The sequence below is a fragment of the Myotis nattereri genome (assembly GCF_964212035.1).
Source record: "Myotis nattereri genome assembly, chromosome: 16".
Lineage (NCBI taxonomy): Eukaryota > Metazoa > Chordata > Mammalia > Chiroptera > Vespertilionidae > Myotis > Myotis nattereri.
Window position 1 is genome coordinate 17216556 of NC_138091.1, and position 20174 is coordinate 17236729.

At 51.5% G+C, this 20174-nt stretch overlaps 1 protein-coding gene across 1 annotated transcript; it reads left to right on the forward strand.

Annotated features, from left to right (window-relative positions):
* The first annotated feature begins 5986 nt into the window (after positions 1-5986).
* On the forward strand, positions 5987-10197 carry LOC308532342 (asialoglycoprotein receptor 1-like). Its single transcript, XM_081109745.1, has 8 exons — positions 5987-6081; positions 7985-8101; positions 8243-8338; positions 8416-8487; positions 9112-9198; positions 9302-9453; positions 9527-9633; positions 9788-10197. Exons 1-8 carry the CDS (start codon positions 6015-6017, stop codon positions 9960-9962), a joined length of 873 nt encoding a protein of 290 aa, XP_080965871.1. The 5' UTR covers positions 5987-6014; the 3' UTR covers positions 9963-10197.
* The last annotated feature ends 9977 nt before the right edge of the window (positions 10198-20174 follow it).

Below are 20174 nucleotides of genomic sequence, written 5' to 3' on the forward strand. Positions count from 1 at the left end.
ACCAGCGGCTTCTTGGTGCAGGAGTCAACCACTGAGCTTACCGGCCAGACCACAGGGTAGTCCTACAGCCCCCCCTGACGGAAGTGGAGAGAGGGATGCAAAAGGCCAGTCCCCAGGGGCACTGGTTCTGGGGAGGGTGGGCTGCCCCAGCCCTAGCGATCCAAGGTCAGAGGCAGAGAACTTGGAGAGGTGCTCTCTGGACCGCATGCGCAGTTCTGTGCAGGCCTCTATCCGACAGAACCCCGTCCTGGGGGCGGGGCCCAGGACTCTGCATTTGGGAAGCCTCCCAGGTGAATCTGATGTCTTGCTGGGTGGAGAAGCTCTGCTCCCCAAGATGTTTTACAAATAAGCCTCTTAGCTTGGTTCTGTGTAGAAACACTTTCGAAGCTGTGCTGATGGTCTCTGCCGTTAGCGGAAGGGAGACGTCTGAGCTGGGAAGGTGTGCAGGTGAGGTGTCTGACTCTACAGGCTTAAGGAGGGTTCTCCGAGAAGGGGTGAAATTACCTAGTTTTGCATGCATTTAAAAAAATATTTTTTCATTTCAGAGAGGAAGGGAGAGGGAGAGAGAGGTAGAAACATCAATGATGAGAGAGAATCATTGACCAGCTGCCTCCTGCACACCCCGCACTGGGGATGGAGCATGTGCCCTGACCGGTAATTGAACCGTGACCTCCTGGTTCATAGGTTGATGCTCAACCACTGAGCCACACTGGCCGGGCACGTGCAGTATTTTTTAGATTACAAAAGTAATACATGTACCTTACCGACATTCAAGTAAATGTGGGAATACATATGACTAGAAATAAAAAGCTCCCTCCCCATCTCATTCCACATAGTTCAGAGGGAAGTGCGCCATCAGTTTGGGATGTGGTCCCCCAGATCCGTGACGCTCTTCCTGCTGGTTACGGAGACCATGTGTGAATGGACAGGCGCATCGAGGCTCCAGTTCTGACCCCTCCATGGCCCTCTATTGGTCTCAGCGAACACCTGTTTGGATCTTCCTTGGGGTCAGGAAGAGTTTAAAATGCTGGGAATGCAACGTGCCTGCCCTCAGGGAACGTGGGGCCCATGGGGGAGTGGGGGGGACAACAGACAGTGTTGATAAGTTAAGATGATGATGATGTTAAGCAAAGAACATGATGCTGGGTGTGTGTCCTTGCTAGTTTGGACAGGGTGCTCACAGACGCCTCCTCTTGGAGGAACGTTTGAGTTGAGACTTGAATGGTGAGGGAACCTGGTGGGCGTGCTGGGCAGAAAGGAGCGGCGAGGCAGGAAGAAGTTTGGATTGTCCGAGGAGAGAGGAGGACGAGGGTGCGGCAGGGTGGGGGAAGGGAGGTAAGGAGGTAAGTAGCTGGATCAGGGAAGTAAGCAAGGCCTGAGGACTGTCTATGGATTTTTAAAATAGTGCCATCGGCCTGGCTGGTGTGGCCCAGTGGTTATGCACTGACCCATGAACCAGGAGGTCACGGTTCGATTCCCAGTCAAGGCACATGCCCGGGTTGTGGGCTCGTTCCCCAGTGGGGGGTGTGCAGCAGGCAGCTGATCAATGATTCTCTCTCATCATTGATGTTTCTCTCTCTCCCTCTCCCTTCTTCTCTGAAATCAATAAACAATAAAAAATAAAATAGCCCTAACTGGTTTGGCTCAGTGGATAGAGCATTGGCCTATGGACTGAAGGGTCCCGGGTTCGATTCCAGTCAAGGGCCGCAACCTTGGTTGCGGGCACATCCCCAGGAGGCGGTGTGCAAGAGGCAGCTGATCGATGTTTCTCTCTCATCGATGTTTCTAACTCTCTATCCCTCTCCCTTCCTCTCTGTAAAAAATCAATAAAATATTAAAAAAATAAAATAAAAATAAAAAATAAAATAAAATAGTGCCATAGGAAGTCCTGTTGGAGCTGTAAGCAGGGAGCAACTGCGTCGGCCTCCACGCTGGTGGAGAAGGTCCCGAGGTGGCTGTGGGGTGGGATGAGGTGCGGTGTCGCTGCGGATGCCCCACTTCATTCCGGCCTCATTTTCCCCAGCTGTGAAATGGGAGTAATAACCACCCTCCTCCCAGGACTCCTGAGAGGAATGAAGGGGATAATCCGTGTAGCCTTAGGCACCCTTCCTGTTGCACTTAGGAAACGGTAATCATAATTTTTTAAAAAAAATTCTCACCCAAGGCCTAACTGGTTTGGCTCAGTGGCTAGAGCGTCGGCCTGTGGACTCAAGGGTCCCAGGTTCGATTCCGGTCAAGGGCGTGTGCCTTGGTTGCAGGCACATGCCCAGCAGGGAATGTGCAGGAGGCAGCTGATCGATGTTTCTCTCTCATCGATGTTTCTAACTCTCTATCCCTCTCCCTTCCTCTCTGTAAGAAATCAATAAAATATATTTAAAAAAAAAAATTCTCACCCAAGGATATTTTTTCCAGTGATTTTTAGAGAAAGTGGAAGGAAGGAAGGGAGGGAGGGAGAAACCTCGACATGAGAGAGACGCAGCAAACCTGCAGCCCAGGATGTGCCCCTGACCAGGAATGGACCCCGAGACCCCAAGGTCCTCAGGCCAAGGTTCTAATCACCGCGTGAAACCGGTCAGGGCCAACACGGAATCATTACTGCCACTGGCTTCATGTTCTAGTCGCAGTTACCGGGTAAACTTGAAAGTTAAAAAAACCCTGGAAACATTTGGAGTTTTAAATTTTTCTAAAAGTCGGAAAGAGGAGCAGAGAGGGCCCTGGGTCACAGAACCCTGGCCGCCCCAGGACTGAAAGGGGGGGGTGCCTGGGATGGAGGCAGTGGAGGAGGGGAGGGGAGGGGAGGGGAGGGGAGAGCAGCAGGGGGAGGGACCTGCGGCCGGCCCCAGGCACTGCAGGCTGAGGGAGCGGTTGTTGAAGCCCTGGGGTGGGTTGTTCCGGCTCCTGTTTAGACGTGTGTGCGAGGTCCTCTCTTCCTGCAGCCCTGGGGCCCCGCTCCCCTTGCTGCTAGTCCTGGCCCTGAGGCTCCAGCCCGAGGTACCTCCTCCAGCATCTCCTGCTTCAGTGCCACCCGCACCCTCTCCTAGATTTGGGGAACCACAGGTCACCCTCTGTGGGGAGCCAGCACGGAGCCTCCCTTTCCCCTCTGCCCATCTGTCCCGGCCCCTCTCCTTGAGGTCTGCGCGGTGCCAAGAGGAGCCAGGGTCCTGGGCAAGCGCAAGGCAGGCCCCTCCCAAACAGGAGCTTCTGAGTGCCATGAGGGTGGGCCAGGGCAGAGGGAGGGCGGCCCCAGGGAGCCTTCACAACTCAGACGACACCCCAGGGCCCGACACCCCAGGGCCCGGCCCGGCTCCAGGGAAGCTGTACCCACCCTCTGGGATGTGGGGCCAGAGCTCGCTGTGCGGGCCCCGCCTTCTCCCGCAGAAGGAGGCGGACTCAGCTGTCGGCTGTGCGGCTCCTGATGCTAAGAATGAAAACAGGGTGTGCTCGGCACTCATGTGTCCGACGCGGCTTCTCGCCCATTTCCTCCTTAACCTTGGCGATAACTCTAGCTGAGCATTCAGCTGCTTTCCAGACGCGAGGAAGGTGAACTCAGACCTGACGGTGGCCTTCAGGCCTCCCCCGCTGTCCTACGAGTCTCCCACCCTGAACACGCTTCCCGAGACCCCCAGCGTCTTCCCCTCCGGGGTTCACCTGCCCAGGCTGCCCCACCTGGGAGCACTTCTCCCTTCCCGGCTCTTAGAGGAGCCTCCGCTCCCTCCTTGGCAGCCTTGAACCTGGCACTCCGGGTGCCAAGAGCTGGCCCTGAAGGCCACTTCGCCTTCCAGTTGGTATGACTGGCAACCCGGGGCTCTTCCCTCTGCTCCTCCCACTGGCAGGACTCTGTCCTGGCTGCTTGCTCCCCACTGTGCCCTCTCGCTGGGTGGTGTCATCTCGGGCACTGGCCACATCTGGGCCACACCCGCGACGATGAGTTCGGTGTCTCCAGCCCCGAAAGCTCTGTGGACTCCTGATCCGTTTCCATCAGGCTTCTGGGTCCTGGCGGGCGTGCTGCTGTGCCCCTGCCCCATCCCCTCCTCCCACTGCACCTTCAGCAGCCGCAGGTCCACGCCATTCCTCTGCCAAGTCCTGCCCCAGTGACCCTCCCGTCTGGCCTCACTGAGACCAGCCCCGCAGCCACCTGACCTCACCCCCTCCGCTCAGCAACCCACCTCTGACCCATGACCTATTCCACGGCCAGGCTATCAGCTTAGAGATCTGACTTCACCACTATCCTGCCTGCAACTCTTTATGAGCCCTGTAGTATGTAATCTTAAAAAAAAAAATTATATATATATATTGATTCCAGAGAGAAAAGAAGAGGAAGGGAGAGACAGAAACATCAATGATGAGAAAGAATCATTGATCAGCTGCCTCCTGCAACGCCCCCTACTGGGGATCAAGCCCGCAACGCAGGTGGGAATTGAACCCAGGACCCTTCAGCCCTCAGGCCGAAGCTCTACCCACTGAGCCAAACCAGCCAGGGTGAGGCATATATTCTTAAAGGCATAAATGTAAAGGGTGGATGAATTCTCAGAGCGCACAGGGAGATATACCACCATCGTGGCATAGTTTTGTTTTTAGTAACTTTTTCGTTTCTGAGGATTATCTCTAGTATTTTATTTTATTTTTTTAAAAAATATTTTTATTTCAGAGAAGAAGGGAGAGGAAGAGAGATAGAAACATCAATGATGAGAGAGAATCATTGATTGGCTGCCTCCTACATGCCCCACACTGGGGATCTAGCCTGCAACCCAGGCATGTGGCCTGACCTGGAATCGAACTGTGACCTCCTGGTTCATAGGTCGACGCTCAACCACTGAGCCGTCTCTGAGACCTCAGGGCCCTGCGGAGACTGCACAAGGTCCTGGGGTCAGGCTGCCCCAACTCCATGCCCCCTGTGCAGCCTCCTCGCAGTGTGAACCGGGGTTAGCTCTTACCTCTCAGGGTCTGCGTTTCCTCATCCTGGATGTGCTCTGGGGAGGAGAGGAGTTAATGAACCAAGAGCCCGGGCACACAGCAGGGGTCAGCGGAGGTTTGTGGGCACCAATCTCTGGTGAGGAGGGGAAGCCTGCTCTCCTGTCTCTCCCCACATCTCATCCCCCCGCCCCCCCGCCCCCCCCCACCCCGCCCATGATGCTGGGGAACTTGACCCTCCAGGAGACCGAAGCCCCTCAGCCTGAGCTGGGGAGTCTGGAGGCAGAGCCCCCAAGGAAGCTGGGGCCTAGGCTCAGATGCCAGGTCACAGGCCCAGGTTGGGCAAGAGCAAAGAATGCACGGCCCTCTGATCCCGTTGGAGACACCAACAATTCCGGGAATTCAGAGGCAGGCGTGACAGGGTGAGGGACAGAGGGGAACCGTGAAGCTGCACCCAGGCCCTCCAGGCTCCCCTCCCAGACCACGCAAGCGAGGTGACCAGCCTGTGGAGGTGAGGGGGACAGACCTGGAGACTCCCCTCCCTGGGGAGGAAAGCAGAGGCAACCCATCCCCCTGCTTCCACCCCCACACATCCCCCGGTTCCAAATCCACTTCCACCTCTGTTTAAGTCCAAAGTCCCTGGCACTGGAGATGCCAGGTTCGGCACACTAGGGACACAGACAAGCAGCCACGCGTAAGCACCGGGCTCCGGGCCCTTGTATGGACCCTCTCCCACTGTCCGGGGCTGTCTGCACACCCCCGTTCTCCAGGCTTCAGCTTCCTTCTTAGCCTGGGATCTGCACCGCATCCAGGGATCCAGGAGTCACCCTCGAGACCACCAGCAAGTAAAAGGGGAAGAGAGGCAGGAGGACTGACTGGGGCGGGCTGGGGGAGGGGGGGAGGGGACCAGCTGTCCGGGGCGAGGGGCTGGGTGGGAACACTCAGGGGAGACAGGCCTGGGTTGGAATGAGGGTAAGAAGGAAGGTCTGCACGTCGCCACGGGCCACTCAGAAAGGGAAGGACGCCATACCCCAGCTCGGTTCAGTCCCAATCTCAACCCTCACTTCAGCCTTGACTTAGTCCGGGGTCCAGCCAGCCCCACCATGACCAAGGAGTATCAGGATCTTCAGCACCTGGACAACGAGGAGAATGACCATCAGGTCAGACGAGGTGAGGGACGCCACTGTTTCGGAAGGGCGAGCTTTAGGCTCCGGCTTCTGCCTCTGCCCCTGGTCCTCCCCTGTCGCTAGGACATAGCTGCCCTCTAAGGGGAGGTGGGGGGTGGGGTTGGAGCTGTCTTGGGGAGGGTACCCCTGACCCTTGCCATGCCACCCACTTCTCAGGGCCTTGGGGAGGGGGTGGGCCCATGAGGGTGGCGGTAATGACGGAAGTTAGGCCCCTCCTCCTCTCCTCTTTCAACACCAGTGAGCCGTGTGTGTGTGTGTGTGTGTGTGTGTGTGTGTGTGTGTGTGTGTGTGTGTGATCAGTTTGGTCAGGGGATAGGAGTTCTGTGAAGAGGCTGAGGAGTCTCTGATCTGAGGGAGGATGAGGCCCTCCTACATAAGAAACAGACCCCGCGCCCTGGTCAGTGCGGCTGTCGGAGCACCACGGTCCCAGGTTCGAGTCCCCTCAGGGCACATAGCTAGGTTGCAGGTTGGATCCCCAGTCGGGGTACATATAGGAGGCAACTGATTGATGTTTCTCTGTCACATTGATTTCCCCCCCTCTCTATCTAAAAATCATCATCAACAACAATAATAAAAAGACCCCCATTTTTTCTCCCGTGAGCAGGAACGTTGGGGCTGAGCGAGGGTCCAGCTCCTGGGGGGTGGGAGTGGGCAGGGCCCTTTGATGGGAAAGGGGATAAGGGGGCGAGAATGGAGGGAGGCCTCCCACACTCCAGCTCCCTGGAGCAGGGCTGCCTGGTGGAGCAACTTGAGGGACCTGAAGTCTGGCTACCCCACCTTCTCCTCCTGCCCCAGCCTGCCCCCAGCCAGAGCGGTGGGACTCCTGGAGGGAGGAAGAAACCTCTGCCTCTGGCCCCACCTTCAGGGAGGAGCCCTGGCTCCCCAGCTGGTCTCCAGCTCACAAACTCCATCCTCACGGCTCCGAGGAGGCTCACCAGCTGCACTGACACAGTCCGGCCACTAGGTGTCAGCCAAAGCCCAGGGCCAGGGCCCGGCTCGCGCAGGTCAAAGCTTTGCTTCCATCTGCTGCGCTCTTCCCGTCCCACCTCCAGAGGCCTCTGGCCTCTCAGTCACCCACTGCCCGTATTTCTTCTTTTTTTAAAAAAATCCTCACCTGAGAACATGCTTTTATTTATTTATTAAAATATATTTTTATTGCCAAACCGGTTTGGCTCAGTGGATAGAGCGTCAGCCTGCGGACTGAAAGGTCCCAGGTTCGATTCCGGTCAGGGGCATGTACCTTGGTCGCGGGCACATCCCCAGTAGGAGGTGTGCAGGAGGCAGCTGGTTGATGTTTCTCTCTCATCGATGTTTCTAACTCTCTATCCCTCTCCCTTCCTCTCTGTAAAAAATCAATAAAATATATAAAAAAAAATATATATATTTTTATTGATTTCAGATAGGAAGGGAGAGGGAGAGAGAGAGCTAGAAACATCAACGATGAGAGAATCATTGATGAATCATGGATCGGCTGCCTCCTGCACACCCCCACTGGGGATGGAGGTCACAACCTGGGCATGTGCCTTAACTGGGTATTGAACTGTGACCTCCTGGTTCATAGGTCAATCGATGCTCAACCACTGAGCCATGCAGCTGGTGCTTTTGTTGATTTTAGGGAGAGAGGAAGGGAGAGGGAGAGAGAGAAACATAAATGCATGTGCCCGAACCAGCGACCTGGGTATGTGCCCTGACAGAATTGAACCCTGACCTTGTGGTGTACGGGAGGATGCTCCAGCCAACGGAGCCACTCTGGCTAGGACACGCTCATGCTTCTTAATCTATGCCATTCCTCCGAGCCTATGAGAGGAGCCTTAGCCTGCTCTCCTCCCGGGACCCCAGCGCTGCCCCGGACTCTGCCGCCACCCTGAGACCCTCTCCTCTTGCAGGGCCGCCTCCTCCCCGACCACTCTTCCAACGGCTCTGCTCCGGCCCCCGCCTCCTCCTGCTCTCCCTGGGCCTCAGCCTCCTGCTGCTGGTGGTTGTCTGTGTGATCGGATCCCAGAGTGGGTGCCCCAGGGGTGGGCGGGGAAGGGAGCAATGTTGGAGGTGGGGGTGGGGGGGAGCAGTGGTGGGGGGAGTGCTGGTAGCCATGATGGTGGGCACAGCCCTCTCTTTCTGTCTAACTCACACCTTCTCCTGTCCAGACTCCACGCTGAAGGAGGAGCTGCGGGCCCTGAGAGAGACGTTCAGCAACTTCACCGTGAGCACAGAAGCGGAGGTCAAGGACCTGCGCATCCAGGGTGAGGGGCCGGGGCTGAGGCTGTGGGGGCTGTGGGACGCTCGGGGTGTTGGGACACTGAGCAAGTTTCTCCCCCAGGAGGAGGTGTGGGCAGGAAGATGAAGTCCTTGGAGTCCCAACTGGAGAAACAGCAGCAGGAGCTGAGTCAAGGTGGGAGGGGGAGCCCGTGTGCTGGGGCCACGTGTGGAGCACAGGGCGTCTCTCAGGCCGAACCAAGGGGTCTTCTTTCTTCTTCTTCTTCTTTTTAAATTAAATGTATTTTTATCGCCCTGACCGGTTTGGCTCAGTGGATAGAGCGTCGGCCTGCGGACTCAAGGGTCCCGGGTTCGATTCCGGTCAAGGGCATGTACCTTGGTTGCGGGCTCGTCCCCAATAGGGGGTGTGCAGGAGGCAGCCAACCAATGATTCTCATCATTGATGTTTCTACCTCTTTCCCTCTCCCTTCCTCTCTGAAATCAATAAAAATACATTCTCTGCCTCCTGCACACCTCCTACTGGCTGGGGAATCAAACTGTGACCTCTTGGTTCATAGGTCAACGCTCAACCACTGAGCCACACCGGCTGGGCCAAACCAAGGAGTCTTGACAACAAATACCCCTCCCCTCCGCCCTGCAAGTCTCAAACGTTTTATTGACAGAAACTTTCTCTCTCCATCAAACCAAGGGGTCCTGTGGCAGGGGCACCTGGGACTGACCTTCTGTCCTGCACACGGAATTTACACTGACCTCTCTCCCTCCTCACTCTCCCCCCTCCCCCCGCCCTCTGTCCCCCCAGATCACTCCAGCTTGCTGCTCCACGTGAAGACCTTTGTGTCTGACATACGAAGCCTGAGCTGTCAGCTGGCCATCCTCCAGGGCAATGGTGAGGAGTCAGGGATGCCCAGCCTCGCTTTCATGCCTACTTCCCCTCCTGGCAGCAGCTCAACCTCTCACCCTCCCTCTGCACCCCCCCCCCCGCCCCCCAGGCTCTGAGAAGAACTGCTGCCCTGTTAACTGGGTGGAGCATGAAGGCAGCTGCTATTGGTTCTCTCGGACTGCGAAGCCCTGGCCGGAGGCTGAGAAGTACTGCCAGCTGGAGAACGGGCACCTGGTGGTGGTCGGCTCCTGGGAGGAGCAGGTGAGGGCTCCGGAGGGCTCCTCGGGGAGTCAGTCTGTTCTCCGGAGAGGCCACCATCCTCCTCTCTCCCCAGAGATTTGTCCAGCACCACATGGGCCCTGTGAACACCTGGATGGGGCTCACTGACCAAGATGGACCCTGGAGATGGATAGACGGGTCGGACTACGAGAAGGGCTTCCAGTGAGTGTGTGTGCTGTGCGCTCTGCACTGGCCTCCACTATAACCCCTCCCCTGCGCCCTGCTGTCCCAGCTTGGCGGGTCCAAGGGCAAGAGGGGCTCCTCGGCTTGGCTGAGGGTCTGGCCTCCTGGGGCCCAATCTGTCTGGTCTTCTTAGGAACTGGAGGCCAGATCAGCCGGACGACTGGACCGGGCACGGGCTTGGGGGAGGCGAGGACTGTGCCCACCTCACAGATGATGGCCGCTGGAATGATGACGTCTGCCGGAGGCCCTACCGCTGGGTCTGCGAGGCAGAGCTGGGCAGGCCCACCCAGAAGCCTCTGCTCCCCTAATTTATTTCCTCGATGCCTTCACCTGTTGAAGGCTCCTCACTTTGGGATCCTCCTACCTGGGGCTTCCTGCACATTCTTGGGGCTTTTCATCTGGGCTGTAGGGGAAGGGAGAGGATGGTGACCGAGGAATGCAGAGGATGTTCGGAAGGGCGGGGAGATTGAGAGCTATGCCACTCTCTACGGTTTGCAAGTTATTGTCAACTTTTTTTTTTTTGAGTAAAAAGAGAAATATACGAAACAGTCTGAGTTGACTAATTATGAGGGATTAACAGTGGGGAATGGGCTCGGCCAGTGTGGCTCAGTGGTTGAGTGTCGACCTATGAACCAGTAGGTCAGGGTTCGAATCCTGTGCAGGAGGCAGCCGATCAATGATTCTCTCTCATCATTGATGTTCCTACCTCTCTATTCCTCACCCTTCCTCTCTCTCTAAAGAAAATCAATAAACAAAGAAAAGAAAAAAAGAAAAGAATAGGGAATGGACGTTGGCACGGGGAAGCCTTGGGCAGGTAATGGGTTAGCGTGGGAACGGTATGGCTTTGGGCCGGAGGGAGGGATTCGCTGTTTACAGGTGTGTGATTTAGGGCAAGTTACTCTGCTCTCTGAGTCTCAGCTGGAACACGGTGTTGTGCTGGGACCATCCTTCCAGCAACACGCCCCCTCCCCTCCTGCCCCCCAGTGTTAGGTAGGAGAGAGCCCAGGAGAGAGCCCAGGATGGATACATGCAGACGTGTGATGAGATAATGGACTTCCCCTGGAATTTTTCACAGATCAATGTGCCAGACACAGATACCGGCTTCTTCTCCCTGAATCCACATACCCCCACACAGACACTGACTCCTTCCTGAATACCTTGCTGACCCCCTGAAACTGAAACTTCCTCAGCTGAATACCTCAGCTCATGTCCCCGCCCCTCACCCAACCGCAGTATAAAAAAAGCGCCCCCCTCCCCCTCTCTGTTGGTGTGAATCCACGTGCCCTGTCTTTGGGGTACGTGGGTCTCCCGGGGACGCAGAAATAAACCTTTTCCTTTTCTTTCTTTTTCTGATTCACTGGACTGTCTTTATTTCCTATGCCGCCTCCTGGGCCACCTAACCTAACACCCAGCAGGGCCGCCTTGTGTCAGGCGCTCCCGAGCCTCCAGCTGAAGCTCCTGGCGTCTGTTCGAGCATCACCGTGGAGAGAAGCAGCGGCCACAGGCGGCAAGTGCAGGGACCCAAAGCGGAGCCCCAACCAAGAGCACCACGCCCAGGAGGAGAGCCAGCGCCACGCCATGGAAGGGCAGACCCCAGAGAAGTGGGATCCACAACCCAGGACAGGGGTCAACAGGACAGACAGACCAAGGCTCTACAGACACGTCTGGGTTTGTCAGCAAACATGCACCATTAGCCACAAACAAGCCCCCAGCTAATTCTAAAAAGGACCCCAATAAAACAGACCTGAAAACAAGTAGAACCAAAAAGGACTGTCACATCTGCCTTTCTCACCAGCTTTCTAGATAAACTTTAAGAGAAAATCAAAGCAGATGCAAGCGAATTAGAAATGGACAAGGACAGCACTACACACTGGGGTGTGGGTGGTCTAACGCAGCGCCCAGGAGGAGCTGTGCAGAGCCTTCAACACATTTATTAAAAAAATTAAGAAAGGGTGAGTTGAAATAAGCTGTTTTAACTCGAGAAACTTAAAAAAAAAATAACAAAATAAACCCCCAAAATAGAAGAAAGGGACTTTTTAAAAAAAGCAAAACCTAATAAAGTAGGATATGAAAATGTTGATTTGACCTACAGAATTAAAATCTGATTCTTGGAGAATAAAATAACATGAAGGGGCCCTAGCCAGTCTGGCTCAGTGGATAGAGCGCTGGCCCTGGGATGAAGGGTCCTGGGTCGGATTCCAGTCCAGTGTACCAACTTGGTTGCAGGCTGCATCCCTGGACCTGGTCAGGGTGTGTGTGGGAGGCAACCAATTGATATGTCTCTCTCACATGGATGTTTCTCTGTGTCTGTCTCTCCCTCTCTCTTAAAAAATCAATGGAGCCCTAACCGGTTTGGCTCAGTGGATAGAGCGTTGGCCTGCGGACTGAAGGGTCCCAGGTTCGAGTCCGGTCAAGGGCATGAACCTTGGTTGCGGGCACATCCCCAGTAGCGGGTGTTCAGGAGGCAGCTGATCGATGTTTCTTTCTCATCGATGTTTCTAACTCTCTATCCCTCTCCCTTCCTCTCTGTAAAAAGTCAATAAAATATATTTAAAAAAAAAAAAGAGCGCTAACGATACTGAAGCCTACCAGCGCCGGTCAACTACCCGCCTGCATTGCGCTCCTGTGGTTGAGCGCACCCTTATGAAAGGCGTCCCATTCCAACCAATAGGACTGAGGCTTTCCTCACCCAATCAGCTGTGCACTTCTGACCAATCAGGGCGGCTCTATTCTGACCAATCGGGATAGAGCGTGGGACGATCCAAATGCACAGAATCAAGGAATACCAATCAGGGACTAGGGGCGGGGACTTCTAGCTGAGCCGGTCCTGCTCTGGCGCGGAGAACGCATTTTCAACGGAAAAGTGGGGAGTCCGTTACCGGCGGGAGCGGTTGGCTCAGACCCCGGCGAGGTCTCCCCGGGGGAAGCGGGCAGACGGCGCGGAGCGGGGCAGGTCGGAGCGGACCGGCCTCGCCGGGAGGGTCCTGACTGCGGGTCCTTCTCCCACGTGCCCTGAAGGGACTCACACGCCCGCCTCCAGAGCAGGTAGCGAGTTCGCACCCCCCGGGACGTGACCGTAGCTCCGCAGCCAGAGTCGCCAGACGCAGCTGTATTTACCCGTATTATTTTTCCTTATCCATGATTTTAGCCCCATCATTCCATCCCTTACCTTCTATTCTCCCCCTTTTGCTCCATCCTCTTTAAAGCAACCTGCCCCCCTCCTCACCTTATCGGCGATGATACAACAGAGTGGTTAAGAGTAGAGAGTCTCTAGAGCCAGAGTGACTGGGTTTGCACTTATGTCATTTATTAGCCTTGGATTCATTCTGGAAAATGAAGATTATATAGTTACCACCACATAGGATTGTCGTGAGATTTAGACGAGTTAATATATGGAAAGCACTTATATCACTGCCTAACATATGTATGTGTCAGCTATTATTATTATTGGATCCCTCAGTTATGTCCAGAACTCATCTCTGCCCCCTGGCTTTCTATTTATATATATCACCCATTTTGTGCCCAATCCAGGCCTAAGTGCTGTGGAAGCTACAGAAATAGGACATTGTCTAAAGAACATAACAATGATAGGTGGGAAGAAAGGGAATACGGATAAAAAGGGAGGTGATATATAATTAAGTACTAAAAGAGATATTATAATTCACCAGAGCCTGTAGTCACGGGGGTGTGGGAGTCAGGGAAAGCTGCATGAATAAGCTCGAACTTTAGCTGGAACTTAAAGGGAGTCTATGATTTGTTAAATAGAGAAAAACTAGTGAGTACAGTGTAGGCAAAAGCATGGCTGTAGGAATGATCAGGATGTAACAGACCCGTCTGGCTGTAAAGAACTGGTTTAGGAAGCAGTGAAAAATAAAAGCCTAATATGCTAAGTGTCTGACTGGTCCACAGTTCGATCAGTCGCTGTGACATGCACTGAGCACCAGGGGGCAGATGCTCCAACTGGTAGGTTAGCTTGCTGCTGGGGTCTGGCCTATCAGGACTGGGTGAGACAGGCTGGACTTGCCCTGGAGCCCTCCCGCGGTCTCTCCGCGGCTCCAATGGTGCACCAGTGGGGTCCCTCTGCCTGGCCTGTGCCCTCTCGCAATCCAGGACCCCTCGGGGGATGTCTGAGAGCCAGTTTTGGCCCGATCCCTGCAGGCCAGGCCAGGGACCCCACCAGTGCATGAATCCGTGCACTGGGCCTCTAGTATGATTATGAAAACCTGCTGAGGGTGTGAAACGTACACTGAAATAGGGAGAGCCACTGAAAGTTTCCAAATGAGACAGATGATTGAAATATGATTATTTTAGATTCCATATGCAGAGTGGTCTAGAGTGGAAAGCTTGATTTGCTAGAATGCTCTAGCAAAGTCTAGGAGTAAAGTGAGAAGGCGCTGGACCAGAGCGGTTGTGACAGGAGTAGAAAGAAAATCCTGGGGACACTATAAAGGCAGAACTGACAAGACTTAGTAACTGACTGGAGCTGGGGGGGGGGGATATGTAGAGGAAAGAGAAGAATAAGACCCTGGTAAAATTTCTGTCCTGGATGATGAGAATGATGGTGGTATAACAGGTGGACGTACGTACAGCATTTGGGAAGGAAGGCTTCCGGTTGAGTGGAAACGGTGCAGACAGGTATCTGACTTTTTCTGACCTTCCTGAAAAATCCTACATAATGAAAGGCTAATATGCAAATCAACCAAACTGCAGAAGGACCTATCGCTATGACGCACACTGACCACCAGGGGGCAGACACTCAATGCAGGAGCTGCCCCCTGGTGGTCAGTGCACTCCCACAGGGGGAATGCCCTGAGCCAGGCTCACAGCTGGTGAGTGCAGCAGCAGTGGTGGGAGCCTCTCCGGCCTTCACTGCAGCACTAAGCCGTCAGTCAGACATCCCCCAAGGGCTCCTGGACTGTGAGAGGGCACAGGCCAGGCTGAGGGATCCCCCAAACCCCCGCCCCAGTGGGCCTCTAGTGTGTATATAAACGGAATAGGTAAGTTGTTGCTGAGAGAAGAGGACAAATCTAAAGGCAAAGATTCAGTCATCTACAGAGTTAGTGGTTGAAACAACCTCAGGAATTTAACAGCTTTTATTATTTTATTTTATTATTAAATTATTTTATTTTATTGGATTATTTCCCTTCTTTGTTTTTCAGAGAGTGAGTGAAAGGAAGGGAAGGAGGTTAAATTGGTCCTAGTTACTACATCTTGGCTAAAAGCCAGTAGTATTCCTTTCCCTTTATAATAGTATTTAAATCTTGATCCAGAATCCAATCAAAGATCAGGCATCACATGTGTCTTTGTTTCCTATAGTCCAAAACATTTTCCTACGCTTTTTTAAAAAAGTCTTTTCTGACACTGGCATTAAAAAAATATATATATTTTATTGATTTTTTACATAGAGGAAGGGGGAGGGAGAGTTAGAAACATCAATCAGCTGCCTCCTGCACGCCCCCTACTGGGGATGTGCCCGCAACCAAGGTACATGCCCTTGACCAGAATCGAACCTGGGACCCTTCAGTCTGAAGGCCAACGCTCTATCCACTGAGCCAAACCAGTCAGGGCTGACACTGGCATTTTTGATGTGCTTAAGATAGCTGTCTTGTATGTTGTCCCTCAGTCTGGATCTGTCTGTTTGCTTGTGATTAGATTCAAGGTAAACTATTTTGGGGAGAATACAGTAAAACCTCACTATAACAGACTAATTGCGGTGAGAGGTGCTCATTAAAGCCAAAAAATCCGTTACATAATAAAGGAGGTTTTCTGAATGCATATGTTAAAAAATGGACAAATTAGTTAACCTGTTTTTACTTCTGTAGACACGTTTGTGTAATTAAAATTAAGTATGTATGAAAGTTTAATTTCACAGAAAAGTTTTCTATATGTATTATTATAATTTTAAACTTATCCTGAATGGGTATACTGCAGTCACCAGTCACTGCGAGTAAACAGATGCACACGCTGGGGCCAGGCTTAGTGCAGGTGGGAACATTGGCTGCCATGTGTTAAAATTGCTGCTGAGCCCTAGCCAGTTCGCTCAGTGGATAGAGCGTTGGCCTGCAGACTGAGGGCCCCTGGTTTGATTCCAGTCAAGAGCATGTACCTCGGTTGCAGGCTCCTCCCCTGCCCAGGACCTGCTCGGGGTTCGTGCAGCAGACAACCAATAGATGTGTTCCTCTCACATGGATGTTTCTCTGTCTTTCCCTCTTTCTTCCACTCTCTCTAAAAATCAATGGAAAAATATCCTCGGGTGAGGATTAAAACAAACAAACAAACAAACAAACAAACAAACGAAAACTGCTGCAGAAAATCCTCATGAGACAACAGAACCAATTACCACACACAATTTAGTGTAATCATGTGCTAATCATTCACTGATCAATGTTTGCAAGCGGTGATTCTTGCATTTAAATATATAGACTATAGTTGCAGATATGTGATATTTATTTATGTTGGTGAAATTACTACATTGTTTTTTCCAACATATGGCCTATTTGCTAAAATTTGTTAAAAATAACAGTGAAATAATAACAAAAAATAACCTGTTAATTTAATAATAAGCACATCTTGGTTAAAAGCATTTTAAAATTAACAGGGTGTTAATTTTCACATATGACGTATGGATCAGAAATTTTGTCCGTTAAATTTAAAGTCCATTAAATCGAGGTCCGAAAAATTGAGGATTTACTACATAGGTGATGTATTCTTCCTACCTCATCACTTCAGGTGGCCCATAGTGGGCTACATTTGATCACTTGGTGCAGATCTCTCTGTTGTAAAGTTATTTTTCCCCTTGGTAATTAATAAATCTGTGGGATGGTACTTTGGGATCAGGGAAGATTCTACTCTCAGCTTTTTTTTTTTTTTAAATATATTTTATTGATTTTTTACAGAGGAAGGGAGAGAGATAGAGAGTTAGAAACATCGATGAGAGAGAAACATCAATCAGCTGCCTCCTGCACATCTCCCACTGGGAATGTGCCCGCAACCAAGGTACATGCCCTTGACCGGAATCAAACCTGGGACCTTTCAGTCCGACGCTCTATCCACTGAGCCAGACCGGTTTCGGCTACTTTCAGCTTTTTACCAACTGTGCATCAACGATAATCTGCGCATGAATCGATTATTGGTGGTTACAAAATGACACGTTTTTTCTAATTCTATTATTCCTTCTACATCTATTAGCTGGCAGCATTATTCTATAAATAATAGCTTCCCCTCTTTTCTTTTTGAGTATCATTATGAACTCATGAACTCTTCTTTAAATTAATTATGTTGTAACTTATCAGTTTTCTTTTGAATGTTCAAATTGCCCAGATTTGACCAATGTAATCTGTTATTTAGCCACACAATGTTTTTTTTCTTGATTGATTAAGGTATTATATATGTGTACTTATCCCCCCATTGCTCCCCCCAGCTCCCCCAACTCATGCCCTCACCCCCCTGGTGTTTGTGTCCATTGGTTAGGCTTATATGCATGCATACAAGTCCTTTGGTTGATCTCTCCCACCACACAATGTTTCTATGCCCAGAATAATTTCTTATATATTTCCCACTCACAATTAGGAATTGAGAAAGGGACTCCGTAAGTTGGCGACTTATTCGGAGTCTTCTGAGAAGTCTTCCTCTTCCTGTGGACTCTCAACCCAAAGTGAGACTTTGGGTTGGGAGAAGGAGATACGTCTGAATTAAACTGTGCATTAGTGTCACCCAATTCTAGTCCTTATCACCTCTATTCTAGGCCTCCCATACCCTCTGCCATACTTACCCTTCTGTTGGGCATGTCTGTCCTCCTCTCTATTTATTTACAGTGTTAAGGAGTAGCAAGTGGCCTGCCTCTTCTACCTACTCAGGTAACTCCTTTGCCACTGATTGAATTCTCTGTGTTTCCATTTATAGGATTTTACCTAGCTTTGTTCTGCTGCCTCTGCCAATTTAAAAATAATATTGAGACTGTGGGCAAGACAATCAAACTGCATTTGACACTGAATGTCTGCCAAACACACACTGTGGTGAGTCGGAATTGCCTGATAATAAAATTAAATTTTTTTATTTTATTTGTTTTAATTTATTTTTAATCAATGATAAAATTTTAAACAAATAATGTAGCTGCATTATTATTATTATTATTATTATTATTATTACTACTACTGCTAGAGGCCCTGTGCATGAAGATTCAGGCAAGAATAGGCCTTCCTTTCCCTGGCAGCTGGCACCGGCTTCCCTCTGTCACCCGGGACCTGGGCCTTTGCTCTGGCTGGAGCCACCTTCTGCCTTTGCTCCGGCCCTGCCACCCTCCTGGAGCTCCCTCCACTCCCCACGCCCCCATAGCAGGCGTCCCGTACACCCCGGCCGCCACCATCTTTGTCACATCAATTTGCATATGTCCTCCTTATTGCCTGTGGGCGCCGCCATCTTTGTCACAGAGTGATGGTTAATTTGCATACTCTGTCTTTATTAGATAGGATCATTATTATTTTTGTTAATCCTCACATGAGGATATTTTTTCTATTGACTTTTAGAGAGAGTGGAAGGGAGGGAGGGGGAGAGAGAGGAAAAGAGAGAAACATCTATGTGAGAGAGACACATCGATTGGTTGTCTTCCATGTGCACCCCAGCTGGAGCTGGGGATCGAGCCTGCAGTTGAGGTACATGCCCTCGACCGGAATCAAACCCAGGACCCTTCAGTTTGCGGGCTGACACTCTAACCACTGAACAAAACTGGCTAGGAAGATACATGTTTATTTTGTTTGTTTTGCAATTTTATAAAAAGAGGACAAATGATACTGTCCTATGAAAGTTTTATTTGGAACCTGAGAGTTTCTAGTTCCATCACAGAGGCTTCTACCCAGCCCTTCTCATGGATGGGAGGGCTCTTATGTGCTTAGACTTCCAACTCCAAATGTGCTCTGAAGCTCCAGGCTATCCACCCACCAAACACTCGGTTGCTTTTAGGTATTTTTCTACATATTAGGTTATTGGCACCTACTTGGTAACGTCCAAAATGTGCTTTCCTGCCTGGACAGCTTGCATACGGTCTCTGTCAGTGATCTGGGCACATCACAAACGATGACGCTGCTACTTAGATAAAGATAGCGCTGCTTATTTTTCAAAACAGTGTTTTGGCCAATTATATTACTCCCTTCTACCCCAAGGGTGGGCAGGACATGCATTTCAGTCTCCTTCCACAGCTGAGTAAAAACACGATCAGAAAGTGCTAAGTGCTATCCTCTGTTGCCCAGGTCTCTGGCTCCCAGTTTTGGGCGCTTCACAAGCTCATGTTCCTCCTTTTTCAGGGCCCTTACCTCTCCCCTGACCCTCACCACCCAGCTGCGCACTGGTGCACTTGACCTTCACACAGTCAGGAGCTTTGTATGGTTCCCCAAGTAAAGCTGAAAAGAAAAGAAATGACGTGAAATGAAAGCCAAGTAGGCATCTGACAAGAGTTGCTTTTTTCCTAATGTATTTTAGGGCCCCAAGTATTATTCCATAGATTTATTGAACATTCCTATTGGCACACAACCCGACAAATCTCAGTCTACATCCCAGATGCCTGCCTAAATGTAAGCAAAGAGCAAGGGTGGACATGGTGGTTTTTTCTGTAGACAGCCTTCTGTTATGTGGGCTGGGATATGTGGAATCAGGAACCAAGCTAAAGAATCGGTGGGTAGATGGAGAAGGGCGTGTCCAGATGAGGACCTGTTAGCCGTGGGTGTTAATCATGGTCACCTGTGATGGTAGCAAGAGCACGGGCACCCTGCGGAGATGGAGAGAGGAAGCCTCAGGCTCCCTCTGCGTCTGAGGCAGGACAGGAAGGGGTATGTGAATGTGAGGAGTCACAGTAGACCTGCAGAGGGTCTCACTGAGTGGGGTCTTCTAGCCTTGGCTTTTTATTTTATTATTACTATTATTTTTAGCTAGCCTTGGCTTTTCTTCAGTACCGGGCATTTGGCCCTTGGGGACCAAGGGACTAATCCTCACTATGGTTACTGTAGTTCACACTATGGAACGTTCTGAGTAAATAACCACTTTTTCCAAAGAAGCCTTTTGTTGTGTTGCCAGTGATAGGTTTAAGTTGGGGCTCATTTTTCTTCTCTCTAACGGGCAGTCAAATGCTTGCTGATTCCCAATGTGTTCGACTGGGGTGTATGGCTGTGGATGGACAAAAATCTGTAACATGAGTTTTTCATGATCAAAAGTGATAATTGGTAGGCGAGGCATTATAGGCCTTGGCCGGGGAGCTCAGCTGGTTAGAGTGTCACCCCATGTGCCAAGGTTGTAGGTTCAATCTCCGGTCAGGGCACAGGGACATACAGGAATCAACCAATGAATGCATAAATCGGTGGGACAACAAACTGATGTTTCTCTTTCTCTCTCTTTCTTTTTCTCAGAAAAAATCAGTAGAGCTCTGAAGGTTCCAGTGCCGCCCTGAGAAGTGCAAGGAGCCAGCCCGAATGTGTCCTGCCATTCGATGCCTAGTCCACCCTCTCAGCGCCCACCCTCCCTGGAGGTAGTGT